At 40.1% G+C, this 19,311-nt stretch overlaps 1 protein-coding gene across 3 annotated transcripts; it reads left to right on the top strand.

Annotated features, from left to right (window-relative positions):
• Positions 1-209: 209 nt before the first annotated feature.
• LOC117463495 (E3 ubiquitin-protein ligase TRIM21-like) lies at positions 210-13,970 on the top strand. Of its 3 annotated transcripts, none has more exons than XR_011644973.1 (11): positions 210-272; positions 1,112-1,306; positions 1,562-1,843; positions 2,024-2,158; positions 7,251-7,346; positions 7,424-7,527; positions 7,631-7,739; positions 7,883-8,027; positions 8,239-8,265; positions 8,854-10,397; positions 13,329-13,970. XR_011644973.1 is itself a non-coding variant. In XM_034105755.2 (10 exons), exons 2-10 carry the CDS (start codon positions 1,112-1,114, stop codon positions 9,399-9,401), a joined length of 1,641 nt encoding a protein of 546 aa, XP_033961646.1. In that variant the 5' UTR covers positions 210-272; the 3' UTR covers positions 9,402-13,970. The 3 variants fall into 3 exon arrangements, 1 of the variants encoding a protein (XP_033961646.1); XR_011644974.1 differs by having other exon boundaries at positions 8,854-13,570; positions 13,645-13,970; XM_034105755.2 differs by having other exon boundaries at positions 8,854-13,970.
• The last annotated feature ends 5,341 nt before the right edge of the window (positions 13,971-19,311 follow it).

The following is a 19,311-nucleotide window of genomic DNA, read 5'->3' as shown; positions in this document are numbered from 1 at the left end:
GAACATTATATATATTTAAATTCCGAAAAACATTATAGATGTATTACTTTTGTGTTAGCTCTTTGCTACAGCAAATGATTTATTGTATTAGATTCACAGGGAATGAAAAAGAGATTTTTCGATAGGTGTTACTCAATAGGATATCGTGTGCAGATTTTAAAGAACTGTCAGTTTTATTTGGTCAGAAACGAAACTGAAACTGTTCAGAATGAACACATAGGAGGAGAGACAGAAAGACCGATCGTTGAGAGAATCGCGAGGAGAGAGACAAGGTAAAATGCAGCTTGACGGCTAATCTGATTAATTGTATTATTTTAAAATGCAATGGATTTTAATAGAACGTAACAAAACAGTCATACAGTCGCTGTCGAGGTTGTATAACATTCGTGCAAACAAACTAACCGGCCTACTCCGAATAGTTGCGTGTCTTAAAACAGAAACGTAGGCCTATTCAGATTACTTTTAGAATACTTTTGGAATACTTTACATTTCCATCAGAGATGTGTATGTTTGGGTGTACGCAGACACAAAAAGCTAAAGGAAACTCGAACACAACATCTGAAACGATGTTATAACTTTTACAACTTTTTATTTGTATTTATTTTACAAGAATACAGATTCATTTTAATTCATATAATACATTGCAGACTCTCTCTCTCTCTCTCTCTCTCTCTCTCTCTCTCTCTCTCCATACTAATAGATAATTATCCCTTATATGCTGTATCTACGCTATTTTAGATTACTTTTACATGTTTTTTTTACATGTATTAGTCAATTGAACACGAAGTACTGTAGAGTACCTCTAGAGGGCGATTAATCACTATCTAATCTCAGTCCTACACATCTTTAACCACATCAATGACTTTTGGGGACTCATCTGGTGACAATTAAGGTATTAAAATTGGGTTTTAATTTCTTCTTCAAATGTCTCCATAACAATTCAGAAATCTTTATTTACTTTCAATCTAAGGAAAAAGGTGATTTGCCTAAAATGCAAATAAGTTTGAATAAATACAAAGCAGAGACCTCCTGTGAACTCTGAACATCTTGGGTGGCATGTGTTGCTTCTATGTGGAGCACGTCCTTTAATGTCTGTGTGTGACCTCTACAGATGTCCAGCATGCAGGTTTGCTACTGCGGATGGTCCAAAGTCACCACCTACCAGGGACTGAGGATTCACCAGGGGAAGATGGGATGCACACCGAGGGGAATGGGTATCCCTGAGAGGGAACAAATCAGATTTCCAAATTACATTACATCTTCCAACATTGGATCCAATAGCTGGATTACTCCAGTCCGGAAGGAGGTACATTCTAACAAATGTATAGATTATGAGTTCCTATACATTATAAAAACAAATAAATAAACGTAGTCTTTTAGTTCAAATAATGACAAACATGATGTCTTTGTTCAAACCACAATTAAGAATGACTGTATTATGGACCGTGAGAATAATTATCATGTCACCTTAGCTTTACATTGTTCCAGAAGATGTTGAGAAGCAATTGTTGCTTCTATAAATGTGGAGTAAGTGCTTTGTTTATGTGTGTGACCTCTAAAGATAACCAGCACATCAGACAAGAGCATGCAGATATGCCACTGTGGATGGTCCAACGTCACCACCTACCAGGGTCTGAGGATTCACCAGGGGAAGATGGGATGCACACCGAAGGGAATGGGTATCCCTGAGAGTGAACAATTTAGATTTACAGGTTACAAGTATACAAATGCTGACAGTGGACCTTCAATCAAAATAGACAAAACTTTGACTCCCCCCCATCACAGCAAAACTCATCAAAACACCAACAATGTTCGTAGAGCGCTCGATTTCGGTGCACAGCAGGTACAACAAGTCTCATTTTATTTTAATGTCCCGCTGCAGAGTCAATCCTACCTGATTGATGGATTTTAGAGAATTCCTTGTTGTAACGCTTTTAAATGTACCTTCTGTAATAGATCCATTGCAGCCTGAAATGTATACTATATGTGGGTCTAGCTTGTACTAAGTGCCTTTTTCCTTTAGGTGGAGCAGTTGTACAGGGAACTTCCAACAACTTCAATTGCCTTCCAATTAAAGGAGAGAGAGAGAGAGAGAGGGAGAGAGAGGGAGAGGGAGAAGGAGATGGAGAAAGAGAGGGAGGCTCAAAAACTACAAAAGGTACTTAACTTTAAATTATACAATGTTTAATTAGACAAAACTAGCAGTGTGGCTCTATGTATGACATGTTTGCCTATTGTTAGGTCTGTTGGTTCAACACTATGGTCTGGTCTTAAATATTTCGACTACTCTCAAATGAAGCTCTGTGAAATGTGGTACTGATATCCACGGTGCCCATAGGAAGAATCCTACATCCTTTGGTAGAGTTTTGACTTTTGATGTAATGCTATCCATATCTGGTATATAAGAAGTGAAAGTAGTCAGTGTTGGAGCCGTGTATTCATATGAGAGCTGCTCAGTTGCTCAATTGTTTCAAACTCATAGGCTTCCAACTTTTGTTGTCACCCCCTACTGGCCATTTCAAAGAATACCTGTTTAAAGAATTTAGCATAGTCATCACTTTTCATACCATGATATCAAGGATTACTGGTCCAGTTTTTAAACATCGACAAGATACATTGGCCAAATTGCTATTGAAGACATTTCTGGTCAATAGATGTTATATCCTTGGGCCATGGGTGTTTCCCAGTTCCCATCTTCTAGTGCCACCAATAGCATAATTGCCCAAGTCATATTTGAATGTTTTTGGAAAACAAGAAAAAACACAATTTTTAGCAAGCACATTGGTATTTTTTATTGATTTTGTAACAGTAAGTTCAACCAGATGTGTGAACACATTTGCACACAAAAAAAAGACACAACATCAATTGCATAACAAATAAAAATGACTTAGGCAGAATGTGCCATGACTTAAGCAACTTTTCTTACACAACTTTTTTACACATGAATACAAACATAACATAGAAAAGTAGTTTTACTTTCCCAAATATAACCAAGTTGTGTTACCTGTCTAACCTTAATCAAATCCTACTCAGGTGTTGTGTGAACTCGTTTTCTATTGATGAGGGAGGTTGTCGTAGTACTGGTGGGCCACTCTTGGTAGTACTGGTTTCATTGCCTGCACGTCATTGTATTTCCTGAGAGTAATTGGCAATTGGGCCGGAAAGAGTGGGACCCAGTGGACCGGTTCTTCGGGGATGCTGAGTCACTGAGGTAGGTCCTCCCAGTCAGACTCAAAATCCAACTTGTGCCGGATTCGACCATCTGCCAAGTACTGGAGAGCCCGAAGGTCATGGACTGTGGGGTCGCCAACTTTTCTGCCCGGTCGAATGTTGGTGACATCGGCCCCAGATAACTTCATGAAGTCACTAGCTGGGTCACCTTGTATGGGGATGGGTGCAAACGTGCAGTCTCAAAGATGACAATGTAATCACGTGGAGTGTGAGTATCTTTGATGGAACGCCGTTCAATGAGGCTATGCATGGAGTCGCACTCCATTTGTGTGTGCCCTGCAACCAGAGACTTTTGTTCTACGACACCATGCTTGTTCTATGACACCATGCTTCATGGCCAGATCTAGGTACGCATCTAGGTTGTGATGGTACAACATCGATTTTGAGAGCCGCAGCCATCACACCAGACTATGATCTTTTCGATGTTTCGGTTGGCGTGTAGGACTGACTCAAAGTGCTTGCACTGCAGATGGGCAAAAACCTCACTGCTGAGGGAGCCCTCATGCTCCTCCCAGGCGTAACAATACCCATCTTTGTTACCCAGGTTGAAGCAAGTAAAGTTGTGCATCTGTAATTTAGTTTTGTAATACATCTTGCTAGCTTTTGTCTTGGGACACAGAAGAACGCTCTGAAGGTCCATTGTCCACACTGAGAGCTTGTCACTGGATTCCTGTTTATGCTTAGCTTTTTCAGCTTGAGCCTTTAATTTCATGTGAGTATTAAGGGTATCCTGATCTATATTTCCCACCTTGGCGCCGATACATACATCACACTGGTCTTTTTTTGGTACGAACACAGAGTATTTCTGCTCACTGAACACTTTTCGGAAATATGTCTCACTCACAACACGTGCTCCACTTTTACCAGCAGCTTTCTGGTATTCCTTGTGAAGGTCACTTAGAACTGTTCCCGGCTCCACAAGCGTCTGTTCCTGATAGGAGGGAGCCTGACGGCAGTAATGGGATGGAACAGTAGGCAGCCCAGACTGCCATTCTTTCAGGAAGGTCTGGTCAGCATCTGATATGGGCATATGTGGACCAGTCTTATTGATCTTGGGTTTGGGCAGATCAGTTTTGGTTTTCATGTCCACAGTTAACCATGATCCGATGGTTCTGGGGGCAATGCCAAGGGTTGAACAGAAAATAATCTTACACACAGGTAGTTTACATCTATCTGCCAGTTGCAGGTGGTATGATAGGGACGTGTTTCTCCTTGATGCAACACCACCTTTCTTCTGCTTTATAGGCACATTTTCCACTAAAGTCTGGATATACAGCTTGCGTGTCTCCCAGGAGGGCTTGGACCAGAAATTGTTGAAGATATCCGTTCTCTCTTCTTCACTCAGCAGTTCACAACTTCGTTTCTCCAACCTTAAGCAGTGCTGTGATGTGCAGGGTGGGCCCATGGTCTTTGGCTGTCTCTCCTGTCCCGTTGCGTTCTTGTAACTCTCCCCCTTAAGGCGCTTCTCTTTTATCACCTGTCGCTACCACATATGTGACCTTGGACGCTTATGACGTTTAACAGCGGGAGCTTCAAGTGCAGCCTCTTCTTCACTATGTTGAGCCGTGTCTGCATCACTATCATCATCTGGGCGGTCATCTTTCTTAGGTCCAGTGTTGTGCTAGTTACTGAAAACCAGTAACTAGTTACCATTACTAGTTACTTCATTTCAAAAGTAACTCAGTTACTTTACTGATTACTTACACCAAAAAGTAATGCGTTACTGTGAAAAGTAACGTTTTAGTTACTTTAAAAAAGGGCTCCCATTAATGCCCTTATAGCCTTAATTTCAGTACTGTTATTGCATTGGAGAATAGTACAATCTGTTGATCAACTTGACATGCATTATATGCAATCTGGATTGCATCGATATTAGCTGGCTTTACATTTTTGTATATTCTTTCTCCAGGTAGTTGGAAACAGTTTTCCGTTCCATATGCCGTGTGCCGCCCGGACATGCTATCATGCTAACTAGCTCCCTGACAGCGGGTGACTCCACTGTAGCAATAGCCTGCATGTGTTCTACAACATACCGTGCAATGGCTTTATCGACTTTCCCCTGGCAGTCCCTTGGTTAAAATCCAACACAAACACGCCCACAGCCCGTCTCCGCATGTGACACAGGAAGTATCTAAGTACATTTACTCAAGTACTGTACTTAAGTACAGTTCTCATCTCTGTTCGCCTGGCTGTTGACTATATAAAAAAACTAACGCAGTAACGGAGTAACGCACCATGTAGTCAGGGGCGCCATAAGGGGGTGAAAAGTTAGGATGATTCTAAGGGCCCGTGACTGACAGGGGCCCCAAAAATTGTAGAACATTAAGAAAAAATGTTTAAGTAACCTTTCATCAATCATCAATAATTAACATTAATATAACATTATTGATAATGTACTCACTAAACTTACGATTCATTTCACTTTTTTTTAATTAGTTAATTATCCAATTACCCCCCCTCTATTTACATGTAATGGTTTGGTCCTGTCTCCAAACGCTGTGCGGCACCGCATTTTCTAGCAGAGTGAGAGCATGGGAGGCAGGGATGCGAGTACTTACGTGTGTATAATGTCTCAACCACTAACAAAGTCAGGCTTTCAAAAAAGAAAAGAAAGGAGAGAAAGACAAGAGAGTTTTGCTCTGATTTAGCACCATCAGGCCTTTTCATTTCCATTCCCGTTTTGTTGTCCGTTTACACTTTAATACCTGCTTATTTTGTAGTTGGTATGTATATTTAAATAGAAAATCTGCTGCTTATGTTATATGTTATAAATGATAATATTGGTGTTAATGTTCACTTTATTTTAATTTAAGAGGTCATGTATATTTAAGTTATACTTATTTTGATTTATGAATGTTCCATTCAAAAATGTTATTAAAAAGGCATATACACTATTGTCAGGAATGTTAGTGTTATATCAAAGAATGAATTCTACTGCAGCAGAATTTGCAGTCTGCACAGTGTTATATTTTCACAGCTCAGTGTCAGTAAATAGTGTGCAGTTAGTATTGAACTACAAGATAGATGCAAGCCTACAGGTAGAGTTATTTAAAGCATAAATGAGTCGGTTGGGTTCTGGAGGTGTGGTTACAGCAATTGTGCTTGGTTTGCGTGGCCTGTGCCTGGTGGTGGGGCCCAATGTGATATCCTTTCATGGGGCCCAAAATCCCTGGCGGCGCCCCTGCATGAAGTAACGGTAACTGAGTTACTGAATTTAAAAAGTAATGCGTTAGAGTACTAGTTACTGCCAAAAATACAGTAACGCGTTAGTCCCAACACTGCTTAGGTCTATAGGCCTCATCCAAGACAGAGTCATCGTGTTCACTTTCTGACCATGAATCAGGATCAGAATCAGCTCTGGAGGCATCATCGGCTGTTTCTTCTTCAATCCGTTGCCCGGTGTCTGTCATTTCCTTCTTTCTCACATCTACTGTCATCTAAATCCTTCTCTGAGTCCTTCTCTAAATTTGTATCAAGTTCATTTCCTGACCCTGAAGCATCCATACCTTGTCGCAGAAATGTGATTAAAAGTTTAAACACACAGTTCCTAATCCCTTTGATTGACTGAAAGTACATTTAGTGTCTAGAAAGTTGAAGAAATATGAACTAGCTCACCAGATGAATCAAAAAGAAGAGCTAATGCTTCACTTGTGGTCAGCAGAGCCCTCTGTCTCATGCGGTCCGCCATCTTTGTATGTCGCGTCAAAAATGCCTAAGTCAAAGAGATGACTTAGGCAGATAGTGATTTTGGACTCTAAAATGCATTCTGATAGGCTGAGGACATAGGCAATAAGGCAGGGTGATGCAGCAGTGGAAGGAGAGTAAAGTTAGGCAGATATCACAATTTGGCCAAAAAATGACTTATGCTATTATGCTATTAGGCTAACGAGGTGCATATTTGTTGTTTTAAGTTATTGTCCCATGAGCTTTGGATGGGTTTAAATGGAAGTTATGCTCCCCTCAGCTTGTATTGGCCTTATATGGCATTCTAATAAAAGTACTTTGTGTCTTTACTCCAGATGAGGCAGGACATGATAAGGGCTGATTTACAGCAGAAAATTCAGACAAGAGAACAGAAGATTTCTGAAGTCACATCATCTGTAAAAGCCTGCAAGGTGAGCCGGAGCAGATTATTTACATTTTCTCCTTTAAATAAGGTTTTTTTCAACTCATCATCCGTTACTCTTTTCAGGGCGGCTTGGATGCCGAATGTCTGGAGATCAACAGCGTTTTCTCAGAAGTGATGAGAGTCGTGGAGGACTCTCGGCAGGAGGCCCTTCAACCTCTGGAGGAGAGGTGGGTGGCTCAGTAAATATCGCAGTGATTTATGACATTAACTGCACCAATGTTAAGGTCATCAATAAATGGAACTGCCTATTGTTACTATATGTAATTTTAGGAGACAGAGAGTGAGTAGAGAAGGAAAAGATCAGGTCAAGAAGCTGCAGAATGAAATTGACAAAATCAGGAAGACTATTGATGAGTTGGACAAAAATGCCGACTTGCAGGTAAGACATCCAAACCTTTGGCATTTTTCTATCATTAAACAAGTCATCTGGCCTCCATAATGCTAGATGTCAGTATGCACGGACAATATCCAGATCCAGGGGACACTAAAAGGTTTACTGAGAATGTGACGTTTATCCCACAGGGTCTTCCTAAAACAGGCCTGGATGAATCTCGAGATTGGAAACATTTAACTATTGACACTTCCTTCTCCTTTGGGTCACTGAGAGCTACCACATCGAGCATGATGGAACAAATTCACCAGCAACTGGAAAAACTCTCTTCTGTTGGTATGTTCTTGACGTTAAAATGTGAAAACTCAAGCACCATTGCGTTCTTTGAGTTTCGCAAATAATAAAACAGGAATCGTAGGGAACGAATCTGAATGAAGATGTTTTTCTTATTCTACAGGCGTTACATTTAAAGCAAAGACCTATTCATTGCATATTGCATATAATGTAATGTTTTTAAATCATAGTAACAAGATTTCTCTTCCCACAGAACTCAAGAGGATTCCCAGATATGCAGGTGTGTGACCCAGAATATTAAGAGAAAATGCCAGAAATTAAACATTAAACCTGGTCATGGTTTGAAAGAAAACAGCTCCAGTCACTCACAAGAGGAGTGATAATATCCTAGATACTAAGCAGATCTGTTGAATGGTTGAATTCAGTTTCATCAGCATTTGTTTGTTGAGAGCATTTCATGTCTGACCCACGGAGCATACCCCTCCTTTTTTGGTAAAACATTTTCAACAAGCAAACTCTTTGCAGTCTTAAAGTTAGACTTTTTGAACACATAACTCTCCACTTAGTCACTAGATGCATTTTCTTAAAAAACTGAGTGTTTTTTCTTGGGAGGACAATCTCCACCTTGTGCTACTGTATGGACAAGCTGGGACCTTAAACAATGATTTGGTCCTACTTGTAGAGCAATATTGTGGAATTTATACATTTTAAAGCTTTAAAACCTCTCAAGACTTCTTCATAGTTGCTTTCTTTATGAAGTAGTTATACTTGAATTTAACAAGTTAAAGTTAAAAGCATCAGCATGTAGATTGTGTCATCCATATGAAGTGCATGATGACCATATTTCTATTTATCTCCTCAACCACAGTGGATGTAAAGCTGGACCCAACCACAGCCCACCAGTGCCTTGTGCTTTCCCCCGATGGAAAGACAGTTAGAGATGGAGGAAATGACCAAAAAGTACCCGATGCTCCGCAGAGGTTTGACGTGTTGGGCAGCATCCTGGGGCTGAACAGGTTGACTTCTGGGAAGTCATACTGGGAGGTGGAGGTCACCAACAAGTCGGGGTGGGACCTGGGTGTGGCACGACGCAATGCAAATCGCAAGGGGAAACTCTTGGTGAACTCGGATAACGGTTACTGGGTAGTCATGCATTACGAAGACAAAAAGTACGCAGCCCTGACAGTACCACCAGTCAGCCTCCCCCTGAAAGAGAAACCTGAAAAGGTCGGAGTGTTTGTGGATTACGAGGAACGTCTCGTGTCCTTCTACGATGTGATGGCTCAATCTCACATCTACACGTTTACCGAGTGCATGTTCAGCGATGTGATTCTTCCATATTTCAGTCCACATCCTAAACAAAATGAGAAAAACTCCCATCCTCTGATTATCTCTCCTGTGAAGAAGCAGTTGTAGTTATATGAAGTGAATAGTTACCGGTGCACTAAAAGTTAAAGGGGACCTATCATGCAAAGTTAACTTTTTTATGTATTTTATACATAAATATTTGTAAAGTTCGAAAATCTTTGAAAAACGGTGGTACAACGAGCGGATACAGATTCGCTGCTGATATGACGTCAAATCGGCGGCGGACCCACAGAAAGTTGCCATCAGAAACAATGCCTGACGTGTTTTGGACGTAATCTCGTCTTTGTTTACATTAGCAAGCCTCGCTAACACTCAGAGCTAACCTGTACTGTGTTTAAAAAGCAGGAAATAAAAAAAGGAACTCACCTTGTGAAAAACGCCAAGAGAAAACGCATTTGAGCTCCATACTGTTTCCGAAATAATCCTTGATGTGGTTTAGAACAGGATGGCGTTTTATCACAGCAGACTTTAACTTTATCTCCGGTAGAATTCTGATCAGACATTAGCTCCGCCTCCTCTTTCTTTTCTTTTTTTAAGCTAAGGACCCAAAATCCGTGTTTCTCTAACAAGGCTGCAAAAGAGGGGTATGAGCAGTATGAGGCATGGCTACAATGGGTGAACTGTTTGGTATTTTAAGCAAAACACTTCACAGACATGTTTTGTATAGGTATGGCCCTACAATATATTTTCCAATATAGCATAATAGGTCCACTTGCACCACTCACTGTAAATATCAGTTCAGGTGTACATGATATTTAACGACACTACCAAAGGGTTTAAATCTAGGGTTTTGGCCTGGGCATCTGAGATAGTCTACGATCAGTTTTACGTGTTAAATAGTTAGAATTTAAACTTTTAAAATGATTAGTGTGTGTACCTACATTATCCTTAATGATATTTTAATAATTTCCTAAGCCTTGAATAATCAGTAACAGTTTGTTCACTTCGGTCTCTTCTAACGGGTTGTAGGCTATCCCCTTTCGGTATGAGTCAGCATGGTCGCTCCTGCAAGCTGTCATAAATGGACTCTCTTCCAGTTTTCAGGTACATTTTTGAAATTACACTTTTTATATCTCGTTCGTTTCTAACTATACATTTTAACTGAATGGAGAATTTCTGTTTTCAGGCATGTGTATCTTAAGCTAACAGACACACTAACTAAGCTAACATTAGCAAGAGCAGAATAGCATCCGAAAAAACCCATTTTTTAACTTCAAACTACTTTAATCTGTGTTTCCATCGGTCATTATAACAAGCACTGTTTGTTGTTTAGAGTAGGAGATCCTATACAGACCAGTTCACTCGCTTTTAAATCCTCCTGAACAGGATCTTATAATTATCAGACAAACATAATAAGCTTGCAACCACACAGATGAATTTCATGTGTTGTATGCAAAATCCACATTTTGGAAGTAGCTTTAGCTGTCAACTGCTTCGACTAAAAAGCATAACATTCCTCAAAAGGTTAAATTAAGTACTATGCAATAGAAAATGTACTTGTTTACATTCTACCACTTATCTTTACTTGATATGACCTCTAACCCTAACTCTTGCACACTGTATTTTCTTTATTTTTTAAATTGCATTTTACAGATCCTTTTTTCTAGTTCCAGATTATCTGTTACACCGCCATGCATAGCTCTCTCTACATATAACTATTGACTGTACAAAGACACATTATAATCTCATTATCATTTACATTTAGCGTAGCATTTCAACAATTTTCCATTGGATAATCCGAACATAATTCTACCGAGAGGTCTTTAAATGAATCAGAACAACAGTTTCACTTTACCTTTGTTCATCAGTCCAAGAGTCTGGTTTTCAGTGTCCATCAGTCTCGTTTCAGTGTCCTTCAGCCTCGTTTCACTATCTTCCATCCTGGTCTCCATAACTCTTAATTTCTCACTTACTGCACCAAACTCTCTCAGGAGGTTGCACATGTCAGGAAATTCATATGTCATGTTATCATAGTCCTCTTTTGTCCTAAAGACCTTACATGGATATGATATAGAGGAGAGCTCTTCTTCGGGAACATCCTCTCCCCTACTTTGTAACATCCAGTCATTAAGCCCATATCCGTTATCCTGCTGATAATAAGGGTAGGCTACATCAGACTTGGTTTTTCTCAGATCCATGGCTAGTTTTCAATGGTCGTCTTAGTGGGGTCCTTAGTTTTGGATGATTTGCTGAGTGGGGTGGGACTTATTGCGTTGAGTGGGGGGAGTTATCTGTAGAATTGAGAGTTTCTTTCATCAGTATAATGTCCCTCGCTGTGTGACTCTTTCTAAAAAGTTTCACCAGTATAATGTCCCTCGCTGTATGACTCTTTCTAAAAAGTTTCACCAGTATAATGTCCCTCGCTGTTTGACTCTTTCTAAAAAGTTTCACCAGTATAATGTCCCTCGCTGTGTGACTCTTTCTAAAAAGTTTCACCAGTATAATGTCCCTCGCTGTGTGACTCTTTCTAAAAAGTTTCACCAGTATAATGTCCCTCGCTGTGTGACTCTTTCTAAAAAGTTTCACCAGTATAATGTCCCTCGCTGTGTGACTCTTTCTAAAAAGTTTCACCAGTATAATGTCCCTCGCTGTGTGACTCTTTCTAAAAAGTTTCACCAGTATAATGTCCCTCGCTGTTTGACTCTTTCTAAAAAGTTTCACCAGTATAATGTCCCTCCCTGTGTGACTCTTTCTAAAAAGTTTCACCAGTATAATGTCCCTCGCTGTGTGACTCTTTCTAAAAAGTTTCACCAGTATAATGTCCCTCGCTGTGTGACTCTTTCTAAAAAGTTTCACCAGTATAATGTCCCTCGCTGTGTGACTCTTTCTAAAAAGTTTCACCAGTATAATGTCCCTCGCTGTTTGACTCTTTCTAAAAAGTTTCACCAGTATAATGTCCCTCGCTGTGTGACTCTTTCTAAAAAGTTTCACCAGTATAATGTCCCTCGCTGTGTGACTCTTTCTAAAAAGTTCTTTAAGAGCTATTGTTATTTTGGTTTATAAGGGGGGTAGGAGTTCAACTGTAAAAATGCATAGGATAAATTACTGTGGATAAATTACTGTGTCTTAAATCTTTAACTGCATACACAGTCATTTGTTTACTCTCTTCATTATACATCTCTGTTAGACAACAGTGCATGTGAAGGACTGTAATACACATATATCAGACACGCTCCCCTTGCTATAATGAAGACAACAGTTTTTAAATGTAAAAAACACTTTTTTAAATAATCTTTTTTATTTCCTATTTACATTTTTTTTTTTTTCACACCCCAAAATCAATAGTTATACTGATTGTAACATCCCCAGGACCGTCTCCAGCTTAGAATTCCCCAGATTACTGGAAATATCATGATGGAGTTTTTTCACTTCAGTCAAAATATTCATGTGTATGCTGTTTTTGACACGGTAAGGATATTTTCAAGTCTCTCCTTGAGGCGTCTGCAGTTTTTGAGATTGTGCAGAAAAGCCTCCGAAGCGTGTCGGATCCTCCATTCATCCTCGCAGATGCCTTTATCAATAAGACTCTGGTCAATCACACACTGTAACATATTACCATGATTTCACAATATTTAGCAGTAATATTTTACAATAAATTACTATTTTACCACTTTACAGTCTTTACCTGTAATGTTCACAATATAATACTGTCATTTTGAATTTCACAGTGATATCAATGCAGGCACAGTTAATTACTGTGAATGTACAGGATAAATGATTACCAGGATTTCACAACATGTTACTGTATTATTTCACAGTAAAATACTGTATTCAGACCATCCTCTGTGATAACACAACAAATTAAGTGATTTTCTTGCTTTCATCGCTCTTGCTTGGCTTTAAATACGAATTTCTTTCTTTGGTGCAGGTTTTACTTAAATTGAAAGGGGCACCGCTGCATGTGCCTTAAAATAAACGATGCAACATATAAATCTATGTAAAATTGAAATGGTTGTCTTGGCTTATTGTTTTCAGGTGCTTCCTGGGCATTAACCCTGAGACGGGCTCGAAAGCCAAAAAGAGGCATGGCAATTTAAACCCCCATGTCAGCACATTCTTCAGAAAACTTGTTGACTTCGAGTGGATGTCTGTAGACATGTTAAGTGCTCCCCTCCTTGTTTTCTTTCGGTCTCCCTGCTGCAGGTGCACCTGGTCTGCCCCTAGCTCCGCCTCTGCCCAGGTGCACCTGGTCTGCCCCTAGCTCCGCCTCTGCCCAGGTGCACCTGGTCTGCCCCTGGCTCCGCCTCTGCCCAGGTGCACCTGGTCTGCCCCTGGCTCCGCCTCTGCCCAGGTGTTCCAAATTCCACTTAGCCGTGTGTATATATAAAGAGAAGCTGGAGGAGAAGGATGTCTCGCCTGTCCTAACGCCGGGAGACACTCTCCTTAGAATACCTCTTTGCCATTTTGAGCTGTAGGCCATATTTTTGCAGGTGTGTTTATGTTTAGCCTGGAGGACCTGGTAGTCCAGTTTTCGCAGCTTTATTTTGTTTCCCATAGGGTTTATAATTGATTTCTGGCTGTTTGTTCCTTTTGGCCAGTCCTCCAGACCTCTTTTTGTTTCCCGTTTCGCTTGTGTGAGCAAACGGGTGATTATCAATAAATGCTCGTTACCAAGTACCGGTTATTGTGTGTATTCTTTCATGTTGCGGGTCTCAGCACGAGCCACTACCGCGGAGTAGAGGTTGGGGCCGTAACAACATGTCCAAGACACTGTGAAATGCACTTTGCACTTCAATGGAGTAATACAAAGTTAAAAGGGGCATTTTCTTTGTTTTTCTTTGTTGATTGAGCTGATTGAATTGTGTAGTTATCCCAGTTAACTAGTCAGATTTACAATATATTATCGTATTATTTACATTTTTATATTTACAGTAAATTACTGGCTACTGTGTTGCATTACTTCTACAGTAATAGTGTGAAAATAGAGGTAATTACTGTAATTGATGTACATCAAGGTACCATAATACTACAGCTCTGTACTGCTATATCACAGTAATTCCATGGGCATGGCAACTGCAAAGTCACAGTATGTAGTTGTACTTTTATTGTAATTTACTGTAAAATATCTACAGTCAATTACTGTGAAATATTTACAGTCAATTACTGTGAAATCCATGCAACTAGTAGCCAGTAATTTACTGTAATTTTACAGTCAAATATTTTACAGTGTACTTACGTGTTTGCAGGCGAGCGAGCAGAGTGTCCCACTTCGATCAGTCAGCTGGACGATTGAATCCTCGGCTGCTTAAATAGTTTCTAAAGAGGAAGTATCCTCACTGTTTATCTTCATCAGGCTCAAGCGTGCTTAGCTACGTCATTCAGTGTGAAAGTAACACATAGTAATGCGGTCGGATCACTAAACACAATGAGCCCATGAGTTTAAAAGAGTTCAAACAAGGTTTCACAACTGCTGGTTGTTTGTGTTGAGTTGTATTCGCACTATATACTCCAGATGTACCTATATAACATGTCTATAACCCTAAAACAACACGTGTCGTACACAAGTGCATCTCCACAGCGCCTGTTATCTATGTGACACAAATCACAGTAATAGCAAGTCTAATATTAACTCTACTATTAGCTTATTTTGGTCTTATACCACTAATCTTTCACCATACCACAATACATTTCAATAATCCCAGCAACATTATTTAGGAAACCTGCAACAAGAAGAACACGAGATCGACGCTAAGCTCCAGGAACAGAATACGTATATTTTCCTTTGTCTTTATTCTTTGGAGTGAGCGGAAGGAGGAACCTATTGCAGTGAGCACGTTGCACGTTGTAACTTCCGGTTGTTGTTGTTTTCATCTCCGGGTATCCCGTGTGCCTGTTCTGTTGCTGATAGCTTATTAACTTAAACTTAATCGATCGTTTTAAAACTCTTGATCACGGCAACTGCCTGACGTTGTAATCACACGTTACTACAGCTTAAGCACTCACAACTCTCCTTCTCTTAGCGACTGTAACTCCACAGTTGCCTACACTCTTTTCGGGTTTGCTAACGGTAGCTACTTTAGCTTGATAGCTAGCCATGGCTCTTTCCCCACCTTCTGGTGCTATTTCCTGCTCTTCCTGTCTCATGTTTGGTTACTTCCCGGCCTCCCTTACTGGTAAGGATACATGTGTTAAATGTAGTATAGTTGTTAGGTTGGAGGCGGGAATCATAGCCATAGAAGCCCGGCTCCGCATCTTAGAAAGTAACTCAGTTAAAGTAAAGCCCATGTTAGCATGTGCGGACCGGCAAAATGTAGCTCCTCTTAGCCGTCCCCCGGCAACTCCCGAGCAGCAGGGAGGCTGGGTGACTGTTCAGAAGGGGCATAACGCGAAACCCGCAGGTCCCCACCAACCCGTTCACGTATCTAACAGATATTCCCCACTCAGCGAGACACCCGCTGAGAAGCCAACTCTGGTTATTGGTAGCTCTATTATGAGACACGTGAATTTAGAGACCGAAGCCTCCACAGTCACATGCATTCCGGGGGCCAGAGCGGGCGACGTTGAGGCGCATCTTAAACTGCTGGCTAAAGATAAACGTAAATACAGTAGGATTGTTATTCACGTCGGTGGTAATGATGTTCGTTTACGCCAATCAGAATGCACCAAACTTAATGTGGAGTCGGTGTGTAGTTATGCTAAAACAATGTCGGACACCGTAATCTTCTCTGGTCCCCTCCCCAATCTGATCAATGATGACATGTATAGCCGCATGTCATCATTTCAGCGCTGGTTGTCTTGGTGGTGCCCAGCAAACAATGTGGGCTTCGTAAATAATTGGACAGCCTTCTGGGGAAAACCTGGTCTGATTAAGAGAGACGGCACTCACCCTACTTTGAAAGGTGCAGATCTCATTTCGGCAAACATTTCAGGGCTTTGTGGACGTAATCCATGACAAACTGGAGTTGAGACCAGGAGGCAGAGTCGCAGTCTTACACGCTTCTCTGCGCTCTCTCCTAGGCAGTCACCCATAGGAATCCCGAACCCAATAAAATACCCAATATTAGCGGTGTGTGTGTCTGCCCAAGGACAATTTAATGTAAAACCTAATAGAGGTGTCATACATAATAACCTAATAAAAGTAAATGTAACAACTACTACAGTGCAACAAAACAGGAAGATTAAATGTGGTCTCTTAAACATAAGATCTCTAGCATCTAAAGCAATATTGGTAAATGATTTAATATCAGATTATAATATTGATATATGCTGTCTCACTGAAACTTGGTTGAGACATGAAGAATATGTCAGCATAAATGAGGCCACTCCACCCAGCCATGTCAACACTCATATTGCTCGAGGCACGGGCCGAGGAGGTGGAGTTGCAGCAATCTTTGACTCAAGTTTACTTATCAATACTAAACCAAAATGTAATTATACCTCTTTTGAAAGCCTCGTTTTTAGTCTTACGCATCCGACCTGGAAAACTTTGCAGCCAATCTTATTTGTTACAGTGTATCGTGCACCAGGTCCTTATTCAGAATTCTTATCAGAATTCTCTGAGTTTTTATCAACTTTGGTTCTTAAAACAGACAAAGTAATTATCGTAGGTGACTTTAATATTCATGTTGACGATGATAAAAATAGCCTTACTGTTGCATTTAACTCTATATTAGATTCTGTTGGTTTCTGTCAGAGTGTAAATAAACCAACCCACTGTTATAATCACACTCTCGACCTTGTTCTGACTTATGGTATTGAAATTGAGCAACTATTAGTCGAACCGCATAATCCTGCTTTATCCGACCATTTCTTAGTAACTTTTGAAGTACTGTTACTAGACTACAAAGCATTAGTCAAAAGCTCTTGCAGCAGAAACCTATCTGTTAGTGCTATAGCCACATTTAAGGAAGAGATTCAACCAATACTTAACTTGATAGCATGTCTGCATGTAGGGGAGGAAACTTATACAAAATGTACACCACCCCAAATTGATCATGTTGTTGATAGTGCTATAGATGCGCTGCGAATAAAATTAGATTATGTTGCTCCTTTGAAAAAGAAGAAAATAAAACAACATAGATTAGCTCCATGGCATAATGCCGAAACCCGCAAAATAAAGCAAAAGTCTAGACAACTTGAAAGGATATGGCGTTCCACTAAACTTGAAGAATCTCGTTTAATTTGGCATATTACTCTCAATGAATATAAGAAAGCACTGCGTAAAGCGAGAGCAGCCTACTACTCTTCATTAATAGATGAGAATAAGAATAATGCAAGATTTCTTTTCAGCACTGTAGCCAGGCTGACAGAGAGCCACAGCTCGATTGAGCCTTCTATTCCCTTAGCACTCAGTAGTAATGATTTTATGTGCTTTTTTAACGATAAAATTGTTACTCTTAGAAACAAAATTAATGACCTCTTGCCTTCGACCAGTATAGTGTTATCAACAGCTCCCGGAATCGTAAGTTCTAATATTACACTAGATAGTAAACTAGAATGCTTTTCAGCCATTAACCTTGAACAATTACATTCAATGATTCTCTCTTCTAAACCATCAACGTGTATGTTAGACCCAATTCCAACTAAGCTGTTGAAGGAAGTTTTTCCATTAATTAGCACTTCTTTATTAAATATTATGAATATGTCTTTATTATCAGGCTATGTTCCACAATCATTCAAAGTAGCAGTGATAAAACCGCTTCTTAAAAAGCACAACCTCGATCCAGAGGTTTTAGCCAACTATAGACCTATTTCTAATCTTCCGTTCCTCTCAAAAATTCTTGAGAAAGCGGTCGCAAAACAGTTGTGTGATTACTTAAAAAACAATGATTTATTTGAAGATTTTCAGTCTGGCTTTAGAACACATCATAGCACAGAGACAGCTCTGGTTAAAGTCACAAATGATATTCTAATAGCCTCAGACAAGGGACTTGTCTCTATTCTTGTTTTGCTCGATCTTAGTGCTGCATTTGATACTATCGACCATGATATCCTATTGAAAAGACTAGAGCACTTAGTTGGCATACAGGGAACTGCTTTAGGCTGGTTTAGGTCGTATCTATCTGAACGCTCTCAGTTTGTACGTGTTAACGATGAATCTTCCACGCAAACCAAAGTTAGCCATGGAGTGCCACAGGGCTCAGTGCTCGGACCTATTTTGTTCACATTATATATGCTTCCGTTAGGCAATATTATAAGGAATCATTCTGTAAACTTTCATTGTTATGCGGATGATACTCAACTATATTTATCAATCAAGCCTGATGAAATGAATCATCTAAATAAAATTCAAGACTGCCTTAAGGACTTAAAAACGTGGATGACCTTAAACTTTTTGATGTTAAACACGACCAAAACTGAAGTTATTGTACTTGGCCCGAAGAATCTACGAAACAAATTATCTAAAGACATACTAACTATGGATGGCATTAATTTGGCCTCCAGTGAGACTGTAAGGAATCTTGGTGTTATATTTGATCAGGATTTATCCTTTAACGCCCACATAAAATCAATTTCAAGGACCGCCTACTTCCATCTACGTAACATTGCAAAAATCAGGCATATCTTGCCTCAAAACGATGCAGAGAAACTAGTCCATGCATTTGTTACTTCTAGGCTGGATTATTGTAACTCTTTATTATCAGGGAGTACCAAGAAGTCAATCAAGTCGCTTCAGCTGATTCAAAATGCTGCGGCTCGTGTACTAACCAGAGTTAGGAAAAGGGACCACATTACTCCTGTTCTGGCTGCCTTACACTGGCTCCCTATAGAACACAGGATAGAATTTAAAATTCTTCTTCTCGCCTACAAAGCCCTTAATGGGCAGGCGCCATCTTACCTTAAAGAACTCATTATACCCTACTGTCCTACTAGGGCATTGCGTTCCAAGAATGCAGGGTTGTTGGTTGTTCCTAGAATCTTTAAAAGTACAATGGGAGCCAGAGCCTTTTCTTATCAAGCTCCACATTTGTGGAATCAGCTTCCAGTTTGTGTTCGGGCGGCAGACACCCTATCCGTT

This window comes from Pseudochaenichthys georgianus, chromosome 18, assembly GCF_902827115.2.
Source record: "Pseudochaenichthys georgianus chromosome 18, fPseGeo1.2, whole genome shotgun sequence".
In the NCBI taxonomy this organism is placed as follows: Eukaryota; Metazoa; Chordata; class Actinopteri; order Perciformes; family Channichthyidae; genus Pseudochaenichthys; species Pseudochaenichthys georgianus.
The sequence above is the reverse complement of the archived record's forward strand: the minus strand, read 5'-3'. Positions and strand labels throughout refer to the sequence as shown.